This window comes from Microcebus murinus, chromosome 5 (genome assembly GCF_040939455.1).
Source record: "Microcebus murinus isolate Inina chromosome 5, M.murinus_Inina_mat1.0, whole genome shotgun sequence".
Lineage (NCBI taxonomy): Eukaryota > Metazoa > Chordata > Mammalia > Primates > Cheirogaleidae > Microcebus > Microcebus murinus.
This window is the reverse complement of record NC_134108.1, coordinates 43,814,573-43,837,433: the sequence shown is the minus strand read 5'-3', so window position 1 is coordinate 43,837,433 and position 22,861 is coordinate 43,814,573. Positions and strand designations below refer to the sequence as shown.

The 22,861-nt window shown below is 37.4% G+C and overlaps 1 protein-coding gene across 2 annotated transcripts in view; it reads right to left on the bottom strand.

The window, feature by feature from the left end:
• FRK (fyn related Src family tyrosine kinase) overlaps positions 1 to 22,861 on the bottom strand; it is a 90,260-nt gene that overhangs the window by 37,617 nt on the left and 29,782 nt on the right. For both annotated transcript variants that reach the window (XM_012753228.2, XM_012753227.2), the window contains exon 2: positions 19,385 to 19,506. In XM_012753228.2, coding sequence (XP_012608682.1) covers positions 19,385 to 19,506 — 122 coding nt within the window. The remainder of the gene's footprint in view (positions 1 to 19,384; positions 19,507 to 22,861) is intronic.

Here is a 22,861-nt window from a genome sequence, read left to right as displayed (position 1 = left end):
ATATTCTTTATATAAAAACCCCATGAATTCATTTTTCTTTGAACTTAGTGCTTAAAATTATAATGTGCCTCATATTACTTAAAGCCAGTGAGAAGCACAATATGTTTCCCTTTTTCCCTTATCTGCCAGAGAACCCCTGGCTAAAGTGATTTCTAAACTGTGATAATTATCTCCCATTAGAGGCTCAGCATGATCTAGTTCTCTGTTCTTTTTCATTGATTTTGTCTTTTTTATGCTTAGCTATATTTTATACTGTTTCAGCATTATAAGCCAACTTAAAACCTTTTCTAGATATAGGTAAACACATGCACAAATGAAAAGATAACTAATCAAAGACATGGCACATGTACTAAACATAAGACAGAATTTTTAATGAAGTGAACTACCTAGCAATAGAATAGGCTGATTCTCTGGGATTTCTGTTCATGGAAGGTTTGAAGCTTCAAATTATGAGAGAGTCCTCACAAAAGACAATATAGCACTAGCCTAGACGTTTTTTATAAATTCTATTGTTCTATTAATGAAAAGACATGGAGAAAAGAGAATATGATATGTAAACTATCAGAAATTTTGAAGATGATTAAATTTTTTTTCTTTTAGTAATGAGAAAAACAATGCCTAGAGGTCTGGAGTACACTGTTAGTTGTTTGCAGGGCTGAAATCCCAGTCTAGCCACATGAATGACAGTACGAACAGCAGAAACCTGAACCACTGATTTCCTGTTTCCTGATTGAAGAAAAAAAAAGGTAATAATTTATTCATTTGTTTGTAGGATGTTATATGTTCCAAAGTTTTCCGAATGCCATCTTTCGCCTCCCTCTCATAACTCTCCCAAAATTCTCAGAAAACCTTCTTCACAGTAAAAGAGAACTCGGGCCTGAATTCCTCTTCTCCTTTCCCTCATCCAGTTTCAGTAAACAGCAGGCATATTAAACACAGCAAACATGAAAGTCATGGAGAAGGGCCATGAATGGTAATTAAAATATCCTGAAGTCAATTTTTATCTCTTTTTAAAATACAAAGGAATATTTCTACATATTAGTTAATTTATTCTCATAAGAGATTATTGTCTCCCTCCAATTTTTTCACCTTGTTTTTACATATGCAAGACAACTACCGGTCATTTGCTAACTATTAATCTCATTTCTACAAGCAGATAGGTCTCATTCTTGGAAATTTCATTATACTGAATGAGGACCCATAATTTAAGATATTCTTGCTTTTCATTTCAGACAAGCATTAAACAAAGGTTGCTGCCATGGTTAATTTTATGGGCCAACTTGAGTGGGCTAAGGGATGCCCAGATAGCTGGTAAAACGTTATCTCTGGATGTGTCTGTGAGGGTATTTCCAGAAGAGATTAGCATTTGAACTAGTGAAGAAGATCTGCTCTCACCAATATGGGCCAGTATCATACAGTCCATAGAGGGCCTGAATAGAACAAAAAAGGCAAAGGATGAGTGAATTCACTCTCCTTGAGCTGGGACATCAGAGATCCTGATTCCTGGACCTCTGGATTCTGGGACTCACACCATTGGCTCTCCCAGTTCTCAGGCCTTTGGACTCAGACTGAATAATTATGACCACTGGCTTTCCTGGGTTCTCCGCTTTGCAGATGGTACATCATGGGATTTTCATAACTGTGTGAGCCAATTCCCATAATAAATCTTTATATATATGTGAGTGTATATATATATATGTATATATATATATACACACACATATATGCACATATATATGTGTGTTTGTGTGTGTATGTGTATGTGTTTGTGTAAATACACACACTTTACTGGTTTTCTGTTTCTCAGGAGAACCCTGACTAATTCAGTTACACAGGGCAGACCCTGTTTAGATTACTTTTATTTGTCATAGCTCGGTGCAAACATAGTTCAGGCTATGTTCAGGCAAACACTTCACATAAAGACAAACCATCCCTAGTCACAGCCTGCACTTAGAAGGCTGGCCAACCATCTTCCTAATGACTTCTACTCATTCAGGGGTGAACTAGGTGAACAACTGTGAATCACTCAGCATGAGCCATCACTGCTCCCAGAAAAACAGTTCAAAGTATACATTCCAATGAAAGGTGGACCAACAGCTCCATCCTTCCGTGCAAAAGATTGTGTTCTTTATGCATAATAATAAAAGCTATTGGATTTTGAGCACTTGCCATAAGCAAGCACTGAGCTAAATGCTTTTTTTTTCTGTAATATTTTATTTAATCCTTATAACAAACCTATGGAATGTGAATATTATTTTCACCATTTTACCGAGGAGGAAACTAAAGTTTATGGAGAGCTTAAGTAATTTTCCCCAGGATACAAAGCAGGGAAATGTTAGTGCTATGGTTCAAAACCAGGCAGTGAGACGTCGACACCCACTACTCCGTCTCCCTCTATTGTCAACCAGCAAGAATGTTTAGTCAGCTGTCACAGGGCACTGCTCACAGCTCCTAAAGCAAGTAAACTCAGAGCAAACATTTAATAACAAGATGAAGATAATGATGTGGCTATGGTCTGTTCTGCAGCTGACACCTCTTAAAGGGAAATAGGTTGAATGTTCCCTCCATGAACCACTTCACTCCATCTAAGACCATGGGTCCACTTTCCTTCGTCTTACTGCCTCTCAGGCTTCTGCCACTCCATCTACTCCTCCAGCATTGGTTCTGACCTGGGACATGATATAATTTGATACAATATACTGTGATGTTATTACAGACATTCAGCTTCCCATCCTGTAGGGAGTGTGTGATGACTCACCAGCTTCTCTCTGAAATGCCACCCTCACTCTCATCTTCTAGAGCCCTGCAGGCACCTCAGATGACACAACTCAAACATTTAATTCACAATATTTCATTCTCCAAGTTTCCTCCTCAGCTTGAATCCTCTCTCCCACTGAATGGCACTGCCATCCTGAAACCCTGACACTAAAGCTGAAGATCTTGAGATCACCCCTGATTCCTCTCTCTTCCTGCCCTCGTACCTCTGACTGGGCATTATGCTCTATCAATCTGTCCTCCCCACTGCCACCAGCTTGCTGAGTGCCCCTCAGTTTCTCTGTCCTGGAGTGTTTCAGTAGCTCCACCAGCACAGTCTTTCTAAAATATAAATCTGAACCTCTCATTCTCCCCCCTTCAAGCTCATCAAGTGTTCCCCCATTGCCTAAGTTTCAGCTCCTGTCACAGAATTCTCTGCTGCACGCTATCCTCAAGGTTTAAACATTTGTTTGTAGCTCCCTAAATGCACTATGCTTGCTGTTTTCTGTCTCTGCGCATTTGTACAAACTGTTAACTCAAAGTAGAATACCATTCTATTTACATATTACAAACTATTTCACTTTTCAACGCCCAGCTCAGGCATCTCCTCCCTTATTAAGCCTCCAGCCTCAGCAAGCAGAGCAGCTTGCTTGGCCCATAGCATCCCACTGTTTAAGTCTCCTTCTATTATTGAATTCACTTCACGGTATTGGTCCTATATATTCACACTGTACCTTTCCTAATGGACTTTGAGCCCTTCAATCTTGGAGAACATGATATAATTTCTTTTTTTTTTTCCCCAATAGATTTAGGAGGTACAAGTGTTTTTTGTTGCATGGATGAATTATATAATGCTAAAGTCAGGCTTTCAGTGTACTCATCACCAGAATAGTGTACATTGTACCTCATAGGTAGATTTTTATCCCTCACCTCCCTCCTACCCTCCCCTTTCTCAGTTTTTAATAACATTACAGCACTTTATGACCATATATATCCCTTGCTTAGCTCCCACTTATAAGTGAAAACATGTGGTGTTTGTTTTTCCATTCCTGAGATACTTTACTTAGGATAATGGTCTCCAGTTCCATCCAAGTTGCTGCAAAAGATATTATTTCATTCCTTTTTATGGCCAAGTAGTATTCCACAAGGTATATGTGTGTGTGTGTGTGTATCTCATATTTTTATCCACTCATCATTTTTTTATTTAGCACAAATTGTCATATCATTATCTTGACTATTTATTGAGCTCTTATTATATGTTAAACATGGTGCCAATAGCTTTACATGTGTTATCTCAGTGAATTCTCACTGAGCCCTAATTCTCTATCAGCCCTAATGTGGGAAAATGAAGCTAAGATGGCTTAAATAATTTGTTCAAGGTCACTCAGTGACAGAGCTGAGACTGAAACCCAGATAGTTTGATGTCTTAAGCTTTGCAACATATTGGCCCAATAAATTATCTCAGCACACCTGATGAATAGGTAGATGCACAAATGAATAAACACATGAATAATGAATCTACAAAAGTAAGTCACAAGCAGAACATGGCCCATTACATGGGTTTTGGTGTTTATTCCTCTTGTTTTCCCTTGTAATCCCAGCTGCAAGATCTCATATTTGTTTCCCTGCTCCCACTCAAACAAAATCAAAGGGGGATAATAAATCTCCAATAGCTGCTGAATTGGACTTCAGATCACATGACCAACATCTATTCCTATTGTGAACTTACTGAAGCCCAATAAATGTATCTAATCTACTTATTGAAACAAATTTCTTTTCGTGTGCTGATTCAGTGATAATTTAGAGATCTTCACTGCTCACAAAGCATTTCTCTGTCAAGCTCAAGAAAGCTTCAATAAACACATCCTTAAGCACTCGTGGATGGAACGCTATTTGATAATGAGTTCACCTTTTCCTGGAAAGGCCCACAGTGGTGGGGAAGAGCCTCAACTGGTCTCGGAGGGAGCTGGGCTAAAAATGAGTTCAGCTGCTTACTTGAAAAGAACCTACTCATCCTCTCTAAGCCTCAGTTTCCTCATCTGTAAAGTGGAAAATAACACTGCCTGCAGGATAATTGTGAAGATTAGAACAAATATGCCTAAATCTTAAGGCTGGTGTCCCATGCATGGTAGCTACTGTTACTTGCTTCCAAAACCCCACACAGATGACACAACTAATCCTGTCCCTTTCATGGGGTCTCCTCAATGGTTTTTCTCCCTGTCAGGACTAGGAAATTAGTTAATGATTGAGATAGGAGTGGTGGCAAAACACTTCTTCTAAGATTTTTAGTAATGCTTTTAAATATTTATGTTTATTTTTAAAAAGAATGATGAATGAGATCTTTATCTTATATTTCTTTATAAAAGCTTGCAAAGCATTTTCCCATACTCTTTTTTATTGTATGATAGAATGGATGTCCACATAAGCTCTGAGCCAGACAACTTGGCTGTAAATCTCGGATTCATTACTTTTCTAGCCATGGGACCTTGAACAAGGTACTTTAATCTCTCTATGTCTCATTTTCTTGCTCTGTAAGTCAGTGGTAATAAAGAACCTACTTCACAGAGTTGTGCAAATTCAATACCTAAACACATGTAAAGAGGTTCATGACTGTGCCTAGCACATAGTTAGCACCCTGTAGATTTCATTATTATTCTCACCAGCTAATAATATAGACAGATGCTGTAAGTATTTTATAGATGACAAAACTGAGGCTTGCACAGTGGAAGCCCAGAGCTGTGGAATCTAGAGTGAAATTATTGAGATAAAGAGGAAAGTATCTACTATCTCCCAGCAAGCAACAAAATCATTATTATTAGAATATTAAATGCTTATTATAACATGCAGATATTTTGTAGTAGTTAAATTTTCAATATACTGTATAGTGTATTTTTGTAGGGGTAACAGTTATTTGAAGCTACTTTTACATCAATAATATCTGTAGGTGTTTACGTCTGGGACTGCTTATATGAGACACGAGGTCAATTATTCATTCTCTTCCGGCCTTTGCCGTGACTTCCCAGTAGGTAGAACATCCCTCCCAACACCACTGACTTAGGATGTGGCCGCTTGACTTAGCAAACAGGAGTGGGGCAAATATGACAAATGGCATGTCCTAGAAGAAGCTTTAAATGGTTTGAATGGTTTTTCTGTCCCCCTTAATCTTCTGCTCTCCACCATGAGAAAGCCATGCCCTAGACAGTAACAGCTCCTCTGGCCTGAGCCCAGAATGAAGGACACATGGAGATGAGCCTAGGCCTGCTACCCCGACAGAGCCCAGCCAAGTCACAGCCAACCAGCAGCCCTCATGTAGCTTGAGTAAACCACCGAGATTTATGAGCAAAATCGATTAATACAGGACAAATACATACCAAAAATTTCATAGAGAAAAGAACGAACCCAATATTGTCTTCCTTCTATCCCACAAGCAATTATCATAACTTCCTAATCCCTTTGTTATGCCAGGGATACCCAGCTAGAATCATGGGGCAAGGTCTGTAAAAGCTCACTACTGCTGAGGTTTGAGAGCTAACAACAATAGCAAATATGGATGTTGCTCACTTTATGCCAGACTGTGATCTAAGCATCTTTATGCCAGACTATGATCTAAGCATCTTTCATGTATTAACTCATTTAAGCCAAACATCACCGCCAAGAGGTAGGTAGGATTTTAATCTCCATTTTACTGAAAAGGAAATTAAGGCATGAAGAGGCTAAGTGACTTGCCCAAAGCCACATTGCTAGTAAGAGGACAAGCCCAAACCCAAGCACCCTGACTGCAGAGGTTATTATCATAAACTGCAATGCTGTTACCGGAAGAATCCAATTGAAGCTCTGATGACTTTATCTTTCCAGCCACAATAATCTTAGTATAAAATTCTGCTTTCAGACTTCTTACAAATTCCCAAGTAAGAAAGCAATCCTCATTTCTTCTCCAAGTCATTGTTATTACATACATAAAAAGTGTTTTCCTTGATTTTGACCATTTGCTTATTCGTGTAAAAACAAGACTAACATAGTAAATAAATAGATACTTTTCCCATTGAGTGTGTCATTTCTGTTTAGTTGGCATCTATCCTCTACTACCAACTAGAACATAAGCCTCATGAAGCAAGGACTGCCTTGTTTGCCATCGTAGCTCAACCCTCCGAATAGTTACTGGCACTCAGTAGACATTAAGTAAATATTTGAGGAATGAATGAATCACAAGTTCTCTAAGGCTTGGATCATCTTTTTTCAGGATTATACATATAATAGATATATAGAAAATGTTGTTTACCATAATTACATAAAAATAGGACTATAATTTTTTGCTCTTTTTCCTTCTTTTATGCTTTTTCCTCCTCTATATTTTGCTGTTCACAAAACCTTTTTACAAACATCTGCAGGTGGTAAGGAGTTAGCTCTGCAGAGAGAGAAGATTGAAAGAAAGTTGCTGCCCTACTGAAACAAATAGGAAAATAAATTTCCTGCTATGTGTAGGCTTTTAAGACAACAGAATACTTTCTCAAATTGCAATTCCTATGCCAATGTTTCTTATAACTTAATGCAAAGCACGTTTCTAAAATGCATTAGAAATGACTTTGTGATTGACAGGATGCTGATAGTTATAAAGTAGCTAATGTGCATATATCACTTTAAATGTATAGTTTAAAATTAGGAATACTAACTTATTAAATTGGATTGTATTTATCTCATTCACTCTTTATATAATGAACACATTTTGTATAACTCGCACCATGTAGAAACTAGATGCCTAAATTATTAAGAAAATTTAAACCTTGGTCAATGTTTTTGACATTAATGAAGTAAAACTGCTACCATTTGGGTGCATTTTAATTTACAGCACAAATTGCTAGAAATATACTAAAACTGTAAACTTGTTTTCAACTAAAATCAGACATTCTTTCCCTTTTTATAAATTAATGGGTCATGAAAACTGAAAACAAAGCAAAAACCTCCTGTATTTTGTTTGCATAATGGCATGTTATTTCCTGATATGCCACACGAGGGAGCACATGTTTGATTGAAAGCTCAGCGATGGCCCTCTGTTGTAAAGAGCAGGGAGCAAAAAGTAGAAGCTGGCATGGTGTTCTGGTTTCAAAACAAAGGCTACACATACAGCATTCAACATTGCAGACAATGTTCCTGTTTGTACCAACCTTATATGAAATACACCAGTTGGGCTTAATCTCACAGTATTTTTTCAGTAATACGTTTTGGCCCCTTGGAGGAAGAGAAAAATTTCTTACATACCTTATTTGAATCAGGCAGCCTTAAGATGCAAACATTTATTTAGTTGTTATATACCTGAGTATAAACTAGATTGAACTGCTCAGGCCAAGTGGAAAGAAGAAGGAACTGGAAGCCTTGTGAGTCATGTGTTTCATTTCCAGATCCAAGAAGTCTTAAAATTGTGTTCAATCCAAAACTCAGCATTAGGCCTTCTCAAATGATCTTCCTTCTCTTTCCCTCCCTCTGTCTTCCACTGCTCAACTCTTTTAATCCTTTCCCTTTTATGCAGTTTGCAATGTTTAAGTCTATGTGTTATCTGGGCCCAAGAACCAGAGAGACCCATCAATCTCAGTCCTGGTACCATCTAGCTATTCAAAAATATAACCCATATTGAATATATCAAGATTATACTTATATATGCAATCCAGTACCTTTGTTAGTTATTCAAGCATGTTGGTGTAATGGATAAATAATTTACAGATCTCCATTTTATTTATTAAAGGGTTTAAAAGTGCATCACAGGCCGGGCACGTGGCTCACGCCTATAATCCTAGCTCTCTGGGAGGCGGAGGCAGGCAGATTGCTTGAGATCAGGAGTTCGAAACCAGCCTGAGCAAGAGTGAGACCCTGTCTCTACTATAAATAGAAAGAAATTAATTGGCCAACTAATATATATAGAAAAAATTGGCCAGGCATGGTGGCGCATGCCTGTAGTCCCAGCTACTTGGGAGGCTGAGGCAGGAGGATCGCTTGAGCCCAGGAGTTTGAGGTTGCTGTGAGCTAGGCTGATGTCATGGCATTCACTCTAGCCTAGGCAACAAAGTGAGAGTCTGTCTCAAAAAAAAAAAAGTGTATCACAGAAAATAGTTTCCCATTCTTAATCAAAGGACCATCATGTGATTTTTCAAAGTAAGAAGGATTCTTAAGAATGGACATTATATGAACAGAAAAATAAATTTTGTGCCACTATTTTCCATGTGTTTTTAGTCACCACAGGTATAGTGTTGATTGATGTCTCACCTCCCCTGTAATACCCTCCTTTATTAATCCCTTCCAGAAAATTAATTGTTCTCTTTTCTGGGTTCTTAAAGCACTTTGCATATAACCCAATTATTATGCATGTCATCGTGTGAGCTATTTAGTTGTTTACACAATTATGCCACATAATTGTAAACATAAATGAAAGTTCTATGAAGAATAAGTGAATGGACGAATCAATGAATAAAAGAATGGTTAAAAATAGTTCAAAATGTTCCTCCTAATATTTTTGAAATTTTATTTTGTATATAAAGACAAAGTGAGACACGCTTAAAGCTCTTACTCAAGGGGGGAGGAGGGGCATGGGCAATATATGTAACCTTAACACTTGTACCCCCATAATACGCTAAAAAAAAAAGTGAGGCAAGAAAAGAGTAAGTAAATCCTATTAAAATCATACAACCTTCATAAGCAAACATTTATCAAAAAAACTTCAACCCATAGGACACTGTGCTAAGTTGTAAGTACCTTGCTCAAAGAAAGTAAAAACAAAGGTTAAGAAGACAGGAAGTGCAAGGCTTGCTTAATTATGCAATAGCTTGAGTTCATCTTGCAGGAAGTATGGTTTGACTTAAAGTAACACAAAAGATTAGGCAAGAAATGGCTTTCAGCAAGGCTGTGAAAGGCTGAAATGTGTAAACAGGAATTTATTGGTTGATAGAGAAGAGCTATTGAAGGCTTTCAACTCTTCTAAATAAAAGAGAAGCATAAGATAGAATAACTAAATGCAATGCATAATCCTGTATAAAAAAGCAAACAAGTAAAGAGCAAGAAAGAATATTTGGAAAGATTTGAGTATACACTCTATAATGGATAATATTATTATATCAGTGTGAAATATTATTTTATCCTAGGCTTAAAATGATATGATAACATAAGAGAGTGTTATTATAGGACATGCATACTTATTCATAGGACATATACACTAAAACCAAAAATTTCAGCGTCAAAGTGACATGATATCTGCCACTTATACATAGATGTATATAGAAACATGAATGATGGAGAGAGAGAAAATAAATGTCACAAAGGATCAACATTTGGTGAACTTAGGTGAAAGTATGTAATCATCAACTTTATCAACAATGTTAGGCAAAAAAGTATACCTGTCAACTTTATCAATAAGTTAGGAAAAAAAGAAGAAACACTATGTTTATATTGAGTTTTGGCATTTAATGGTGTGAAGAAGAAATCTGAGGCCAACTCAATTTTCATACGTTTATGATTGTTTTTCCCCGGGATATTCACACAATTTTTTCTTTTATCCTTGATATTAAAGTATGTTGAAAAGATACCCTAGGTATAGATCTTTTCATTTATTTTGCTTGGAATACTGTGGGTCCTTTCAATCTGCAAACACAGATTTTTTTTAAAAAGCTCAGGAATTTTTTTCTTCTGCTACATATTTAATTGTTGGACTTAACCATTCTAATAAATTTCGAAGAAATGTTTGCTCTTTATGCATCATCTGTCCTCACAAACTTTCATCTATTTTTATTCTCTCCAGAAAGCATCTCAAGTATGCTCTGTATATAACTAAATCTCTTTCATCTACCGTGTTTTCATGCTGCTTTTTTATGTCTCATTACATAGAATTTATGCTTTCTTGTATTTTATGATTTCAAATCAAATTCCTTCAAAATTTTTCTTCTCTTCCTTTTAGTGAGTATGTCTCAAATTATGAATTTTCTCTACATCTTCAAGTTATTGTCTATCATCTCTTATACTATTATTTTTCCCAAACCATGTTTTATTAAAAAAAAAAAAAAGAAAGAAATGGTTCTATGACAAAGTAGTTTGGGATATGCTGGGTTGAAAAAGTTTTATTTCTTTGCCATAAGAACTCCCAGAGACTTTAGTATATTTTGTCGAGTCAAGACAGTGGGAATGTAATACGGGGTGCTCTTCAAATGCACCCAACTGCTGAACTCTCTTTTCTATGAAATACTTTTGGCTTATCAAAGAATTCATGCTCTAGAACATAAGTCATGAAATTTTGTTATTGAGTATCCACATTCTCATGACTGTTTCTTCATTATAGTCATCCTTGAATGAAAAGAAATGTAGTCTTTAGGAAAAAATGCACACCTGTCTTCCTCTCTATTCATTTGGGATGCGTGTACGTTTCCCTCTGTTAGCTTACACACAACAGGGCTTCTAACACATCACGTCTTTAAACACTGCCGATGTCTAGCAAATATCCAACCCCTGTGGCTGTGCCAAAGGAAGGGTAGATCTTCTCCTACTTTCCTGGCTTGCTAACTGACAACAGGAAACATAATTCAACACTTTGCGATTGCTCTGGCCTGAGTATTCGCGCTCTCTTCCCAAAACCCATATATTGAAGCCCTAATCGCCAATGTGATAGTATTTGGAGGTGGCGCCTTCAGGAAGTAATTAGTATAAATGAGGTCACAAGGGTGGAGCCCCATAATGGAATTAGTGTTTTATAAGAAAGAGACCAGAGCCCTCTTTCTCTCTGGCATGTGAGAATATAGAAGGCAGCCATCCGCAAACAGGAAAAGGGCCTCACCAGACACCAAATCTGCTGGCACCTTGATCTTGGACTCTCCAGCCTCCAGACCAATAGAAATAAATGTTTGTTCTTTTAAACCACCCAGTCTATGATATTTTGTTATAACAGCCTCAATTGGCTAAGGCAGTAATGTTGAGTGGTTAGTATTTGTTTAATCAGAAGAATGTGTGAAAATACCATCACAAGACAGCAGCGCTCTTATTTCCTCCTTTCTGTAAGGTCAACTTCGCGTGCCAGTGTGCAACTCCCTGTCTGTCATCTTCCACCCTGTCACATTTGCTGTACTGGAAGCTGTCGTCCCACTTGGATACAGAGAAGGTGGGCTGAGCATGGATACCTAGATCACCCAGATCACCGAGTCAGCTCCACATGCGAGGGCAGGGGCTGCCTGGTTTCCTGGTAACTGCACGTCCTCCCTCTCTAGGACACGGGCACACACTGAGCATGGGTCACAGCACCCTCCCACTTTTGACTAGCACTGATCTGATGCCAAGGTCAAACTCTGCTCCAGCCACTTACAACATCTCAATCTACATTCCCACTGAAGCTGAGAGAATGCCCAGATTCTAAGAAATCATTGATTGATAGACTTAGTTTATAGGGCTACTAGGATTCCACATCTCTTAGGTATGTTTTTGAATAGTTGAATAGAAAACAGGGTGCTAACTCCACCACTATCTTAATCTGGAAGTACCAAGTGAGACAAAATGCAAATAAAGGATCAATTTAATTTGGTAGCTAAAAAAATGAAAAAAAACAAGGGAGTGGAATATGTAATGAATTACAAAAAGATAGCAATTTCACTGACTCCACATGACATATCAACTTCTTACTTATTGATTTAATATCTGAAATTGATTATTATAAAGTTGCATTCCAACAGCAATAGTATGCATCATTCCTTTTTCCACTTTCCTTCAAATGATTCAAAACACCAATACAGAAAGCATTTTTAAATAAACAAAACAAGGTTAGCGAAATAAGAAAAGAAGACTTAGGTAAGTCATTATGAGGGGTTCACAGATAAGTAAAAGAAGGAGAAAACAAAATACAAGCCTCATAAAGATACTTCCAGAAATGCTAGGCATGGATTTTCAACAAGATATAATATTTCTTCATGAGCCAGTACCCTAGAAAAAAGGTTCTTCTATGTATCTTTGCCTATGTGTATATGTGTGCATACAAATATAAACACAGATATATGTACCACATAATAAAATGTTAATTTAACTTTATAGAGTATTGAAAACATTTAAAATATAACTTACCAGCAGTAATATTAAGAAAAGGCAGCATATACCATAACTCAGAAAAAAAGTCACTTGCTATTATAGGCAATGATATTTGCAATTAAGCTGAACACAACTAAATTATGACTTTAATTAAAAGGCATTTTCTAAGATGGCACCAACATGTTTAAAATTTAATACATTTTATATGAGATGCTGGAGTTATTAACATAACATTTTCTTTCTGCAGAATGTGCACTTTTTAAGAAGCACAACATCTTTAACCAATATCAAAATGCTCCCAGAATCCATGGAAGTTTCATTGCATAATAAATTCAAGAAGCAATTTTTTTCCTGTCATTATACTTGCCCCTACTTGGGATATACAATTGTATTTTCATTCACGGTTAATAGTAATAGCATTACTGACAAGTTCTAGTGGCCACAATGTCCACATGAATTTTAAATGAAGAATGAATAGATAGCTCAAGGGATGGATAATGAAACTTAGAGTCTTTTGCCTGTGGGACAGAATTAGATTAGAATGAGTCAGCATATCTCAAAAGTTTGGAAGCAATGATAGAGGCTGAATGATATGTGTAGAATGAGTTTGGGTCTGAACTCTGTGCCTGGCAGAGAGAGACATAGAGGGTCACACTAACAAGTGATATATTTTTCCAATTTTGTCTCCTCTACAAAAGTCTTATTACCTTTAAAAAAAAACCCTGACCTGTCAAGGTGTGAAATTGTCTTTCTAAAGTAAGTCTGAAACACAGCAGATAGGAGGATTATTTGTGATCTTACACAGCCCAGACCAGAGGTTTAAGACAGGGACAATGGCCTTGCTTATCTGCTCCCGGTAGACGACAGAGTCAAGAGTGTTCGAGCATCTACTGTTTTTACAAAACTATGCAGGAAATTATGGAGACAGAGAAGCATGAAACAAAAACAATGAAACATTTTCTTCTGCTCCAGGAGTTTAAAATGTAGTTTGAGAAGCACATTTTTACCTACAGTGAAAGAGTCACTCATAAATATAAATGAATCTTTGAATATGTCAGTTCAACAGGAAGGATACATACAAGGTCAACATGAGAGGAGACACGCTTTTCCTAAGGAAGCTGCTGTTGTTCTCATTTCCTTTTGAATTGCCTTCAGAATTGACTTATAAGGGATGCAGAAATATTTACAAAGTTATAAGTTCATGGTATCACTCAGGTTAAATCATCCATATTATTTATAAAGTTGCTTCAGATAACTCTGCTCACTCCCAAGTATCAAAGCTGCCCTTAATGAACACATAATATTCTTTCTGTAAAGACAGTTCTACCATTTGTGCAATACTTTGAGCAATGAAAATCAATTTCTTTGAAGGGCAAAACATTTACTTGGTTCTGAAAAATTCCAGTGTATTTATTTTGAAATTAAATTATGTCACTAGAGAGGCCTATCTTATATTCTCAAGAAGGAACTTTACAGCAATTACAAACTATTATTATAAAAGACCTTCATATTCCATGAACCTAAATGTTCACTGGAATGAAATTTTATCATAGAAGGTACTCTGCTCAAAATCAGTAGAAACAAGTAAAAGACAAGAAAAAAAAAAAAAGGCTACTTGTATGTCCACCCACGAGGCCTCCGACACCTCTGAGGTTATTTCCCTTGGTTCCCTCCCCTTCTCGCTGTAATCATCTCCTCCTATCTACCTCATTTGGCTAAAGCCACTACTATCCCCCAGTTACTCAGGTCAGAGATCTGACATCCATCCTAGATTCTCATTTCCCTTTATTTTACCCCATTCCTGATTAGCCACCAATTCCTGTCAGTTCTGTCTTCTAGATATTTCTCACTTCTATTCCCTTCTCTCCATTTCCTGTAGCTCTGTCCTGGTTCAGGCCAATGTCTGTGGAGATAAGAGGGCTATGTAGGAAAGACTGCTGGGGGCTCTTTCTGCATTGCATGGCAAAGGGCCCACTGCACTCACCCATCACTCCTAGATCAGAGGCTGAGCCTGAACTCAGCTTCCCATAGGCCCTGTGATTTTCTTTTCTGAGCACAAGAAGCTGCAACTTCCTATAGGCCTGAATCTCTCAGGCGCTGGGCTGTCTGGAAAACCCTGCAAAGAGTTGCTACCTGAATTCAGACTGCTTAGCACCAAAGCAGTCTTTTTATCCCTGGTCCTAGGGCCTCTCCCACATGTGCCCCATAAGAAAAGGAGAGCAACAGAGGAGCCCTCCAGCTCCTGGGGACACCTGTGCTGGGGTGAAGACAGCGCCACCAGCTGAGTTTAAGTGTGGCCACACCTCTCTGCAGAAGGCTGGACTCTGCTCATCTGGAACCTGTGGTTTCAGACAGCAGCCAGCGATGCTGTTTGCCTCTCTCACTTCTCCCCCAGACTACTGTCTATTACTCTCTCATCCATTCTCCACAACAAAGGTAACTATGTAACATACAGTCAGACCCATCACTTTCTGCGCAGTACTTTCCTCTGTAGAACAAGGTCTGAATTCCTCAGCGTGATATAAAAGGCCCTGCACAGTCTGGCTCAAATTTTTTCTTTTCACTGTCATCTCCACCATTCTTCCCCTTTCCAATCACTCCCTACACACACACACACACACACACACACACACACACACACACACACACACACACACAGCTGCACTGTCCTCCATCCTTCCCACCACTCCACAAAGCGCCGGATGTACTCACAACTTTGCACACTTGTATTTGCCAGACATAATCATTCCCCTCGGCCACCTTGTAACACAAATTGATACAGAACCCAAATGCTCCCCTGTCAGTGAAACCTTCCCTGACTCCCCCTCAGAGACTCGGCCCCTGCCCTCTCTTGTCTCATAACAAAACAACTGCATTACGATTCTTCCCTAGCCTGAGTTCAGGGACTGTGCCTTGCTGGTCCTGGCTACCCTTCGACCAGCAGAGGGCCTGGCACACAGTAGGTACTCTAGATGTTTGTTGAAGAAATATACAAATGTATAAATAAATAATGTCAGCTCCTAGATGCATCACCCTGAGTATTATTGATGAGCTCTTTTGCCTTATGTCCTCAGTGTAGTCATTTTGCAACTATCTTCAATTTGTTATTATTTGCTCTTGAAAGGATTTCACTGAAAATTAATGCAGAAGCTCTACTGCTCTGCAGGTATTTTATATATGCAGAGTTGCCTGAAATAGCATCACAATGTTCGATATAGACTGTTCTGAAAAACTCGTCTGCAGATCAATTTTAGCCCCCAAAGTGCATTTTCCTTAAAGTATACTTTAAACAATAATACAAATGTTTATGGGGCACCAAACATCAAATGAATATTAATGGCAATAGCAACAATAATTTCCTTTAAAGTAATTGATTGAAGTCAAGAAATAGTCAAATCGGTTGACATGCAGTCAGAATTTGATATTTTTCATCAGAAAAACAATTCACTATCAGTGACAAATAACAGTAGGGACACTAAAACTACCTGTCATGCATCTAATGAAGACAGATTCTCTGGCTACCACATATAATATGTAATATACAAAAGCGCTGCTGTAATTCACAGCTAATTAGTGTCTTGCCATTATGAGAGGTGTCATGGCCCTAACTCTCTTTTCATAGCTACTCAGACCTCACAAAAGCAGACAGCCATGCAAGGATCACAGCAACCCAATTAGCACCCACCCTAAGCTTGGGCTGCCATTCCTTGGAGCCCACCCCAGCGTCAATAAATCATGCTCCCTCACGAAGCTCTTCTCTGACAGCTGCAAGCCATTGCTGCCCAAGGAATAAAGACAATACTTCTAAGGAAAACTCATATGGGAAAGACAGAGATGGAATGGGGATATTATTTGCCTTCCTTTAGCAGCACAGCAGTCAGCAAAATAGAAGACCATCAATCTTGACTGATTAAGGAGACAATTGCACTACGAAATAAATCCATGAGAGGTATATCTGAGGATGCTTAGTGATAATCAACAGTCAGCAATTGGGTTGTTTGTTTGTTTGTCTGTTTATGGATATACCAAAGACCTTTTTCTTTCCATTTTTCTCCTGTATAGCCAGCCTTACCTCTGGCTAATAAGAAAATTTTCCTTTCAGTGTAATATAATGGTAAGCATTGACTTTGTCCCCATGTGAATACACTGCAATCAGATAATTTGTTTGAAAGACTCTAAATTGTTTGACTCCATTGAAAAAGAATCTGTAATGGTGTGCTGGTCTCTATGCAAGGCCTACAAAGCTCCCTAAATCCACAGCAAGCTCTAGAGTATTCACAGTACATATCAGCCAATATCCTTGTAATTTTGTTCTAAGCCTGCAAAGCTGTTTTGTTCCATAATATCCTATTTAGAGAGTATTCCAAGCAGTCACTGTAGCCTGAGCATTATTCAAAGATATGACTTGAGTAATTCTACTTCTAGTTTATTTTCTTCATGGAAATATCACACTTCTATATTTTTAATGCTAATCAAAACATTTAATCCAGCTTTTGGCTAAATAACTGCCACTTCATTTGATATATAAATATTGGCAAAGGCAAATAAACAAACATGGATGAATTTAAACAAGGAATTCTCTTAAAGCTCTTCTTTTTAAGCATAGAGATTTCAAAAAGATTCAATTTTTCACTCTGAATATAATATTCTCATGGAAATCTTCAAATATTCAAATATTTATCTACAAGGATGTCTACTGTCTCCTGTTTTATGATAGTGAAATAATGAAAATGTGCAAAATAATGAAATAGGTCAAATAAATGATGATATACTCATAGTATGCAGTTACATGACTTCTAAAAATAATAGTGGAGAAGAATATTAGAGGACACACAAGAATCTTCACATGATACTGCAAGACAGAAATAAGAAAAATGGAGCCTGGATCCATATCACACACACATATGCACATATACCCAAATATGTGTATGTGTGTACGCACATATAGTTCATTATTTACAAGATGATCTCAATTTTGTTTTCTGTGTGTGGGGATGTGAGTGTATATTATATGTGTATAAATTAACACACTTATAGGTCAAGAATTTTTAAAAAGTCTGACAGGAAAGATATTCTAATATTTAAAATGTATCTTCAGAAAGTGATATTTCAGATGATTATTCTTTTTTTTAATAGGCACTGTCCCCGAGGATAGATGATTATTCTTTAAGCTGTTCTGTTCATATAAAAATTTTTATATTTCTTCATAATCAGAAAAAAAGTTATTATATAAAATGTTCACTTCTGTCACCTGAGTGTTAGAAGTATATACAGCTATTCAGTGGTGTGAAGTCCCAGAGCAGTGAGGCATCTGTTCTGAGTGGCTAATACTTATCGCATATCAGTCACTAAATATTTTGATTATCACTTTGGGTATAAGCAACACGTAAAAGGTCAGTGACACATCATACTTAGACACATTTTCTAACCTCTTATGCATGATCCAGGTAGCAGAGCATTGAAGTTGAATCCACACAATTCTGGAATATGACATTGACTCAGTGCCAGAATAGGCAGGAACTGAAGTACAGCCCCTCAACACCACTGCCCTTGATTCTCTCCAACTCCAACCCATCTGCCCTGGTATTTGGGCTCACCAGATGTGTGGAAGGGTAATAAGTACCACGTGCACACAGCCTGGCCAGAGTTCAGGTCAGGTCAAAGTTCCCAGTACACGTGGGCTCACAGCCTCCTTCAACATGGCACCTTGAAGGCTGCCCTGACTTCCAGCCCAGTGAGCCAGACAGACACCATGAGGTACAGGGGCATCATGTTTAATAAGCATTTATTTCAGGGCAACATGAATTAAGAGAACAAAGTCTCTTCCCCCGTAAGGTTTATATCTAGTTAGGGAAACAATACTTACTTAAAGGGGATGATAATACAAATGACAAGCCTAGACAATACAGACATCAGAACTTGGCAATAAGAGAGAAAGTCTCACATTTAGAGATGAACTAGTGTAGAGTCTTTAAGAAAAGACATTCTGCAGCATGGTAATATACACCTAAAAACACAGATTTTTTTAAAGCAAAGACATACATATAGGTATCTATGCCTCTTAAAAGATATTTCTCAGGTCCCCTGTGCTGCTTGGGCAGTGTAAACATGTACTTAACCCTTAGGTGAAAAATTACATTTGACAAAATTGTACATGTTATGGGGTTAATTAAATGCATTTGCATTAAGCATTTCAATTCACTTTCTATTTACTAGGCAAAGACACGTGAAATGCAATAAGAAAAAAAATTATATTGTGACAAGACCAATTTTGATAATAGTATAGTTTTTGCTTGTTGCTTATTTCTCTAAAAGGACCCTAGATAATTCAAAAGTGAGAAAATGTAGGCAGATCCATATGTTTTCCATTTCACATTCAGAGGGCATTTATTTGAAACTGTTTATAGAGACTTCTAGCCATAGATAACATTTTTTCTACTGGTTTTGCATTACTCTTGAGTAGTTCAATAGATTTAATATTGTGAAGATAAGAAATAAGGCAAATTCAAAATTATCATGTTCATGTTCACGAGTTCATGATTGCATACTCTCAAATCCATACTCGAATCACACGAAACAATGTCCTTACCTGAAAGAGAGAAATCCCCTTTCTGGCTTTCACTTTCTCTGATTAGAAAGGCACCCGTCTGATTTTCTGAATATGATAGTTGGTTTTCTGCATCTGCTCTTTTGATAGCTCCAAAGAACCACCTAAAAAGAGAGATATGTAAACTTTAATTAACCAATCAACATTCATTTTTTAGGAGCAAGAAGCTTAGCAAGATAGTATTATGACATCAGAAATGTTTGATATTCTTTAGTGAAACTATCACAAGTATAATGGTAGCTTCTGACATTTGAGATGACTTTTCAGGATGTCTGTAATCCACATCAGAATTCATAAAAGAAAATTACAAAGCAGGAATTTGACCAATGCCAACTGCTAAGTCCCTTCTCACACCTGCATTCCGTTTGAGAGGTCTTGTGCCTTCCCTCTATAAAGCCAAAGCACTAGTGTAGGCCTGCCACATAAGCCTGCTGCATCCCAGCTCAGTTTTAATATTTTCTTAGTACCACTTCTACCCCTCGTCTTTTCTCTCTTAACCTTGTCATTCCAGAAATCAGACACCAAATACACAAGTTCGTGAATGCAACCATAAAGATGATCATAATTATTTAGGTAAAACATTTATCTTTTCAGGTATCATCTTTGATAATGTTAAAGATGATATTGAGTCACTGTAGCAGTCATCAGTGTAGTCTACCCAATGTTTCCAGCCTTCTGGGAAATGGTGGAATTATGCTATCTAATCTGTGTGTTCAGGCATGACCATGCGCCTTATTTGCCGATGGGTTCATGCCTGAGTAGAAGCTTTAAATAGAAGCTCTAGGAATGAGCCTGTTTTTTACCATATTCTCTAATCATGGCACAGCAATCATGGAAACATGGAGATAGAAACTCCCTGAGTGAGACAAACAGCAAAGTCCTACGTGACCTTTAATAGACATGAGAGGAAAAGCAGGTTTGAGGGAAAAAATACAGGCTGGGAGATGAAATGCAGGCTATTAAAAGTTAACTCAAAATTGAATGACAAGTCATGAGTATTGGAAAATATGAGTGCACCAAGAATGATGCAATTAGAAGGAGGTCGAGGGGAAGGAATTAAAAAGAAAGAGAGACATTAACATATAAATATTATCTTCTAACAAATGCAGGATGTTTGGTTATCATTCTTCCAATTATCAAATTATAAATTATACCATATTATATCTATCAGGATATGACAGATCATCTTGGAGTAATGAACAATTCCAAATATCTTAGTGGTTTAAGACAAGAGAGAGTTATTATTTACTCAGCTTCATGTCTATGAAAGGTCATCTGGAACATGAAATAAAACTAAAATACAAGCCACAAACCTGGAGAAAATATTTGCAAGATATATAACCAAAAACAGAGTATTCACATTATATTAAGAAACATGATCAGTAAGAAAAAGACAACACAGTAGAAAAGTGGCATAGACTATAACCGGACAGTTCAGAGAAAAGGAAAACCCAAATAATAAAAATAAGAAAAGAAACACAGCCTCTCTGTGCGCTGGCAATTAGGAATATTAAGAATATTGCATATAAAAACTATAGTGAGGCCAGGTATGGTGGCTTATGCCTGTAATCCTAGCATTCTGGGAGGCCAAAGCGGGAGGATTGCTCACAGTCAGGAGTTCAAAACTAGTCTGAGCAAGCGCGAGACCCTGTCTCTACTAAAAATGGAAAGAAATTAATTGGCCAACTAAAAATATATAGAAAAAAATTAGCCAGGCATGGTGGCACATGCCTGTAGTCCCAGCTACTTGGGAGGCTGAGGCAGGATTGCTTGAGCCAAGGAGTTTGAGGTTGCTGTGAGCTAGGCTGACTCCACGGGCACTCTAGCCCAGGCACTCTAGCCCAGACAACAGAGTAAGACTCTGTCTCAAAAAAAAAAAAAAAAGTGCATTGATTATGCATCAACATTAAAATATTTAATAAAAATACAAATATGTAAACCTTTACAAGAATTGTAATTTATCTGAAAAATTCAGAATTATGATTATATCTCCAATATCTCATTGCATAATCAAGTCCTAAAGTGATGTGTTTCCTGTGCCCAACATATGTATAAATCAGTTTTTGTAAATCAAATGATTAAAGATAGAGTAATTTTCCTACATTTGGAGAGGAACCCTACAGTAAATTTTTTAAAAAATCCTTTTCTGTCTTAACAATTTTGGACTTTTATATAACAGATTGGTACAATCACTTTACAAAGCAAATCATACCAGTATCGAATCCATAGTAACAATGAAATGGATATAAATATTTGACTAGATGCATCAGCTCACTTAATACCTGGAATTTTATTGGCTGAGCTCTGATCAGGAAATGACGAATATAAGTAAAAAATTGTTCTCTGTATGCAGTGGCATTAGAATGCCATCCTTCATACTCAAAGACGACGCAATTGCGGTAGATTGCAATCTCTTGAGCATGTGCTGCTGCAGAGACTAATGGGCCAACAACAGCTTGTTCCACCCTTTGCACATGTGAAAAGTGGTCCTTAATGTGAGGTCTGAACCATTGGCAGGACTGTCGTTCTCATCAGCTCTGCCATTGGAGCCCCTGCGGCCCTGTGGCGTTCTGGAAAGACACGTGCACGCCACACCTGGTTGTCCTTCACAGCCAATTTCACCCTCTCTTTAAGCTACAGTTCTTGTGTGCAGTTCACAGTGAGTGCTGAGAAGGAAGCAAGATATCCAAGGAGGTATAAACCATCACAGGGGAGTCATTTAAATCAGTGACCCCCAAAGTGTGGTCCCTAGCTCAGAGCATCAGCATCACATGAAAACTTGTTAGACACAGAAATTCTCACATCTCACTCCATACCTACTGAATCAGAAACTGTGGGGGCAGGGCCCAGCAATCTGAAATTTAATAAATTCCCCAACAAATGCCTCAATGTAATAAATTCTCCTAAAGTTTGAGAACTACTGACATACAGAAATATTAAACAAATTAAAAATTCATACAAGGCAGTTACGAAACAGAGTTTGGCACTTACAGGTGGAAAATTATCTGATAAAATGATAGCACACACACACATTTTATTGATACTTAATGGAAATAATCTTTATTGCCATATCATACCATGTCATGAAAAAAATCTTGATTAATAATAATGAAGAAAGAGAGGAGACCCATGATAATCTATATCCTGGGAGAATGAAATGCTTCAATTAGATGAAAAAAGAACAAAAAATATAATGCCTGCTTTAGATAAAAAGAGTATGTGATTGAAATCTAAAATTTATTTTCAAATATTTATCAATTTTCTGCTATGAGTAAATTCTGTAGCACTGACATAAAGAGATTTTTAAGACATTACTGGATAAAAAATATAAATTGCAAAGTAATAGGAACTTTATAGGCCTATTTATACTTTAAAAACCACAAACCAAAAATTATATGTGCTTAATCTTCTCTATATATTAGTGAGAGGTGATGAAAGTGATGACAGAGGACTTTCACT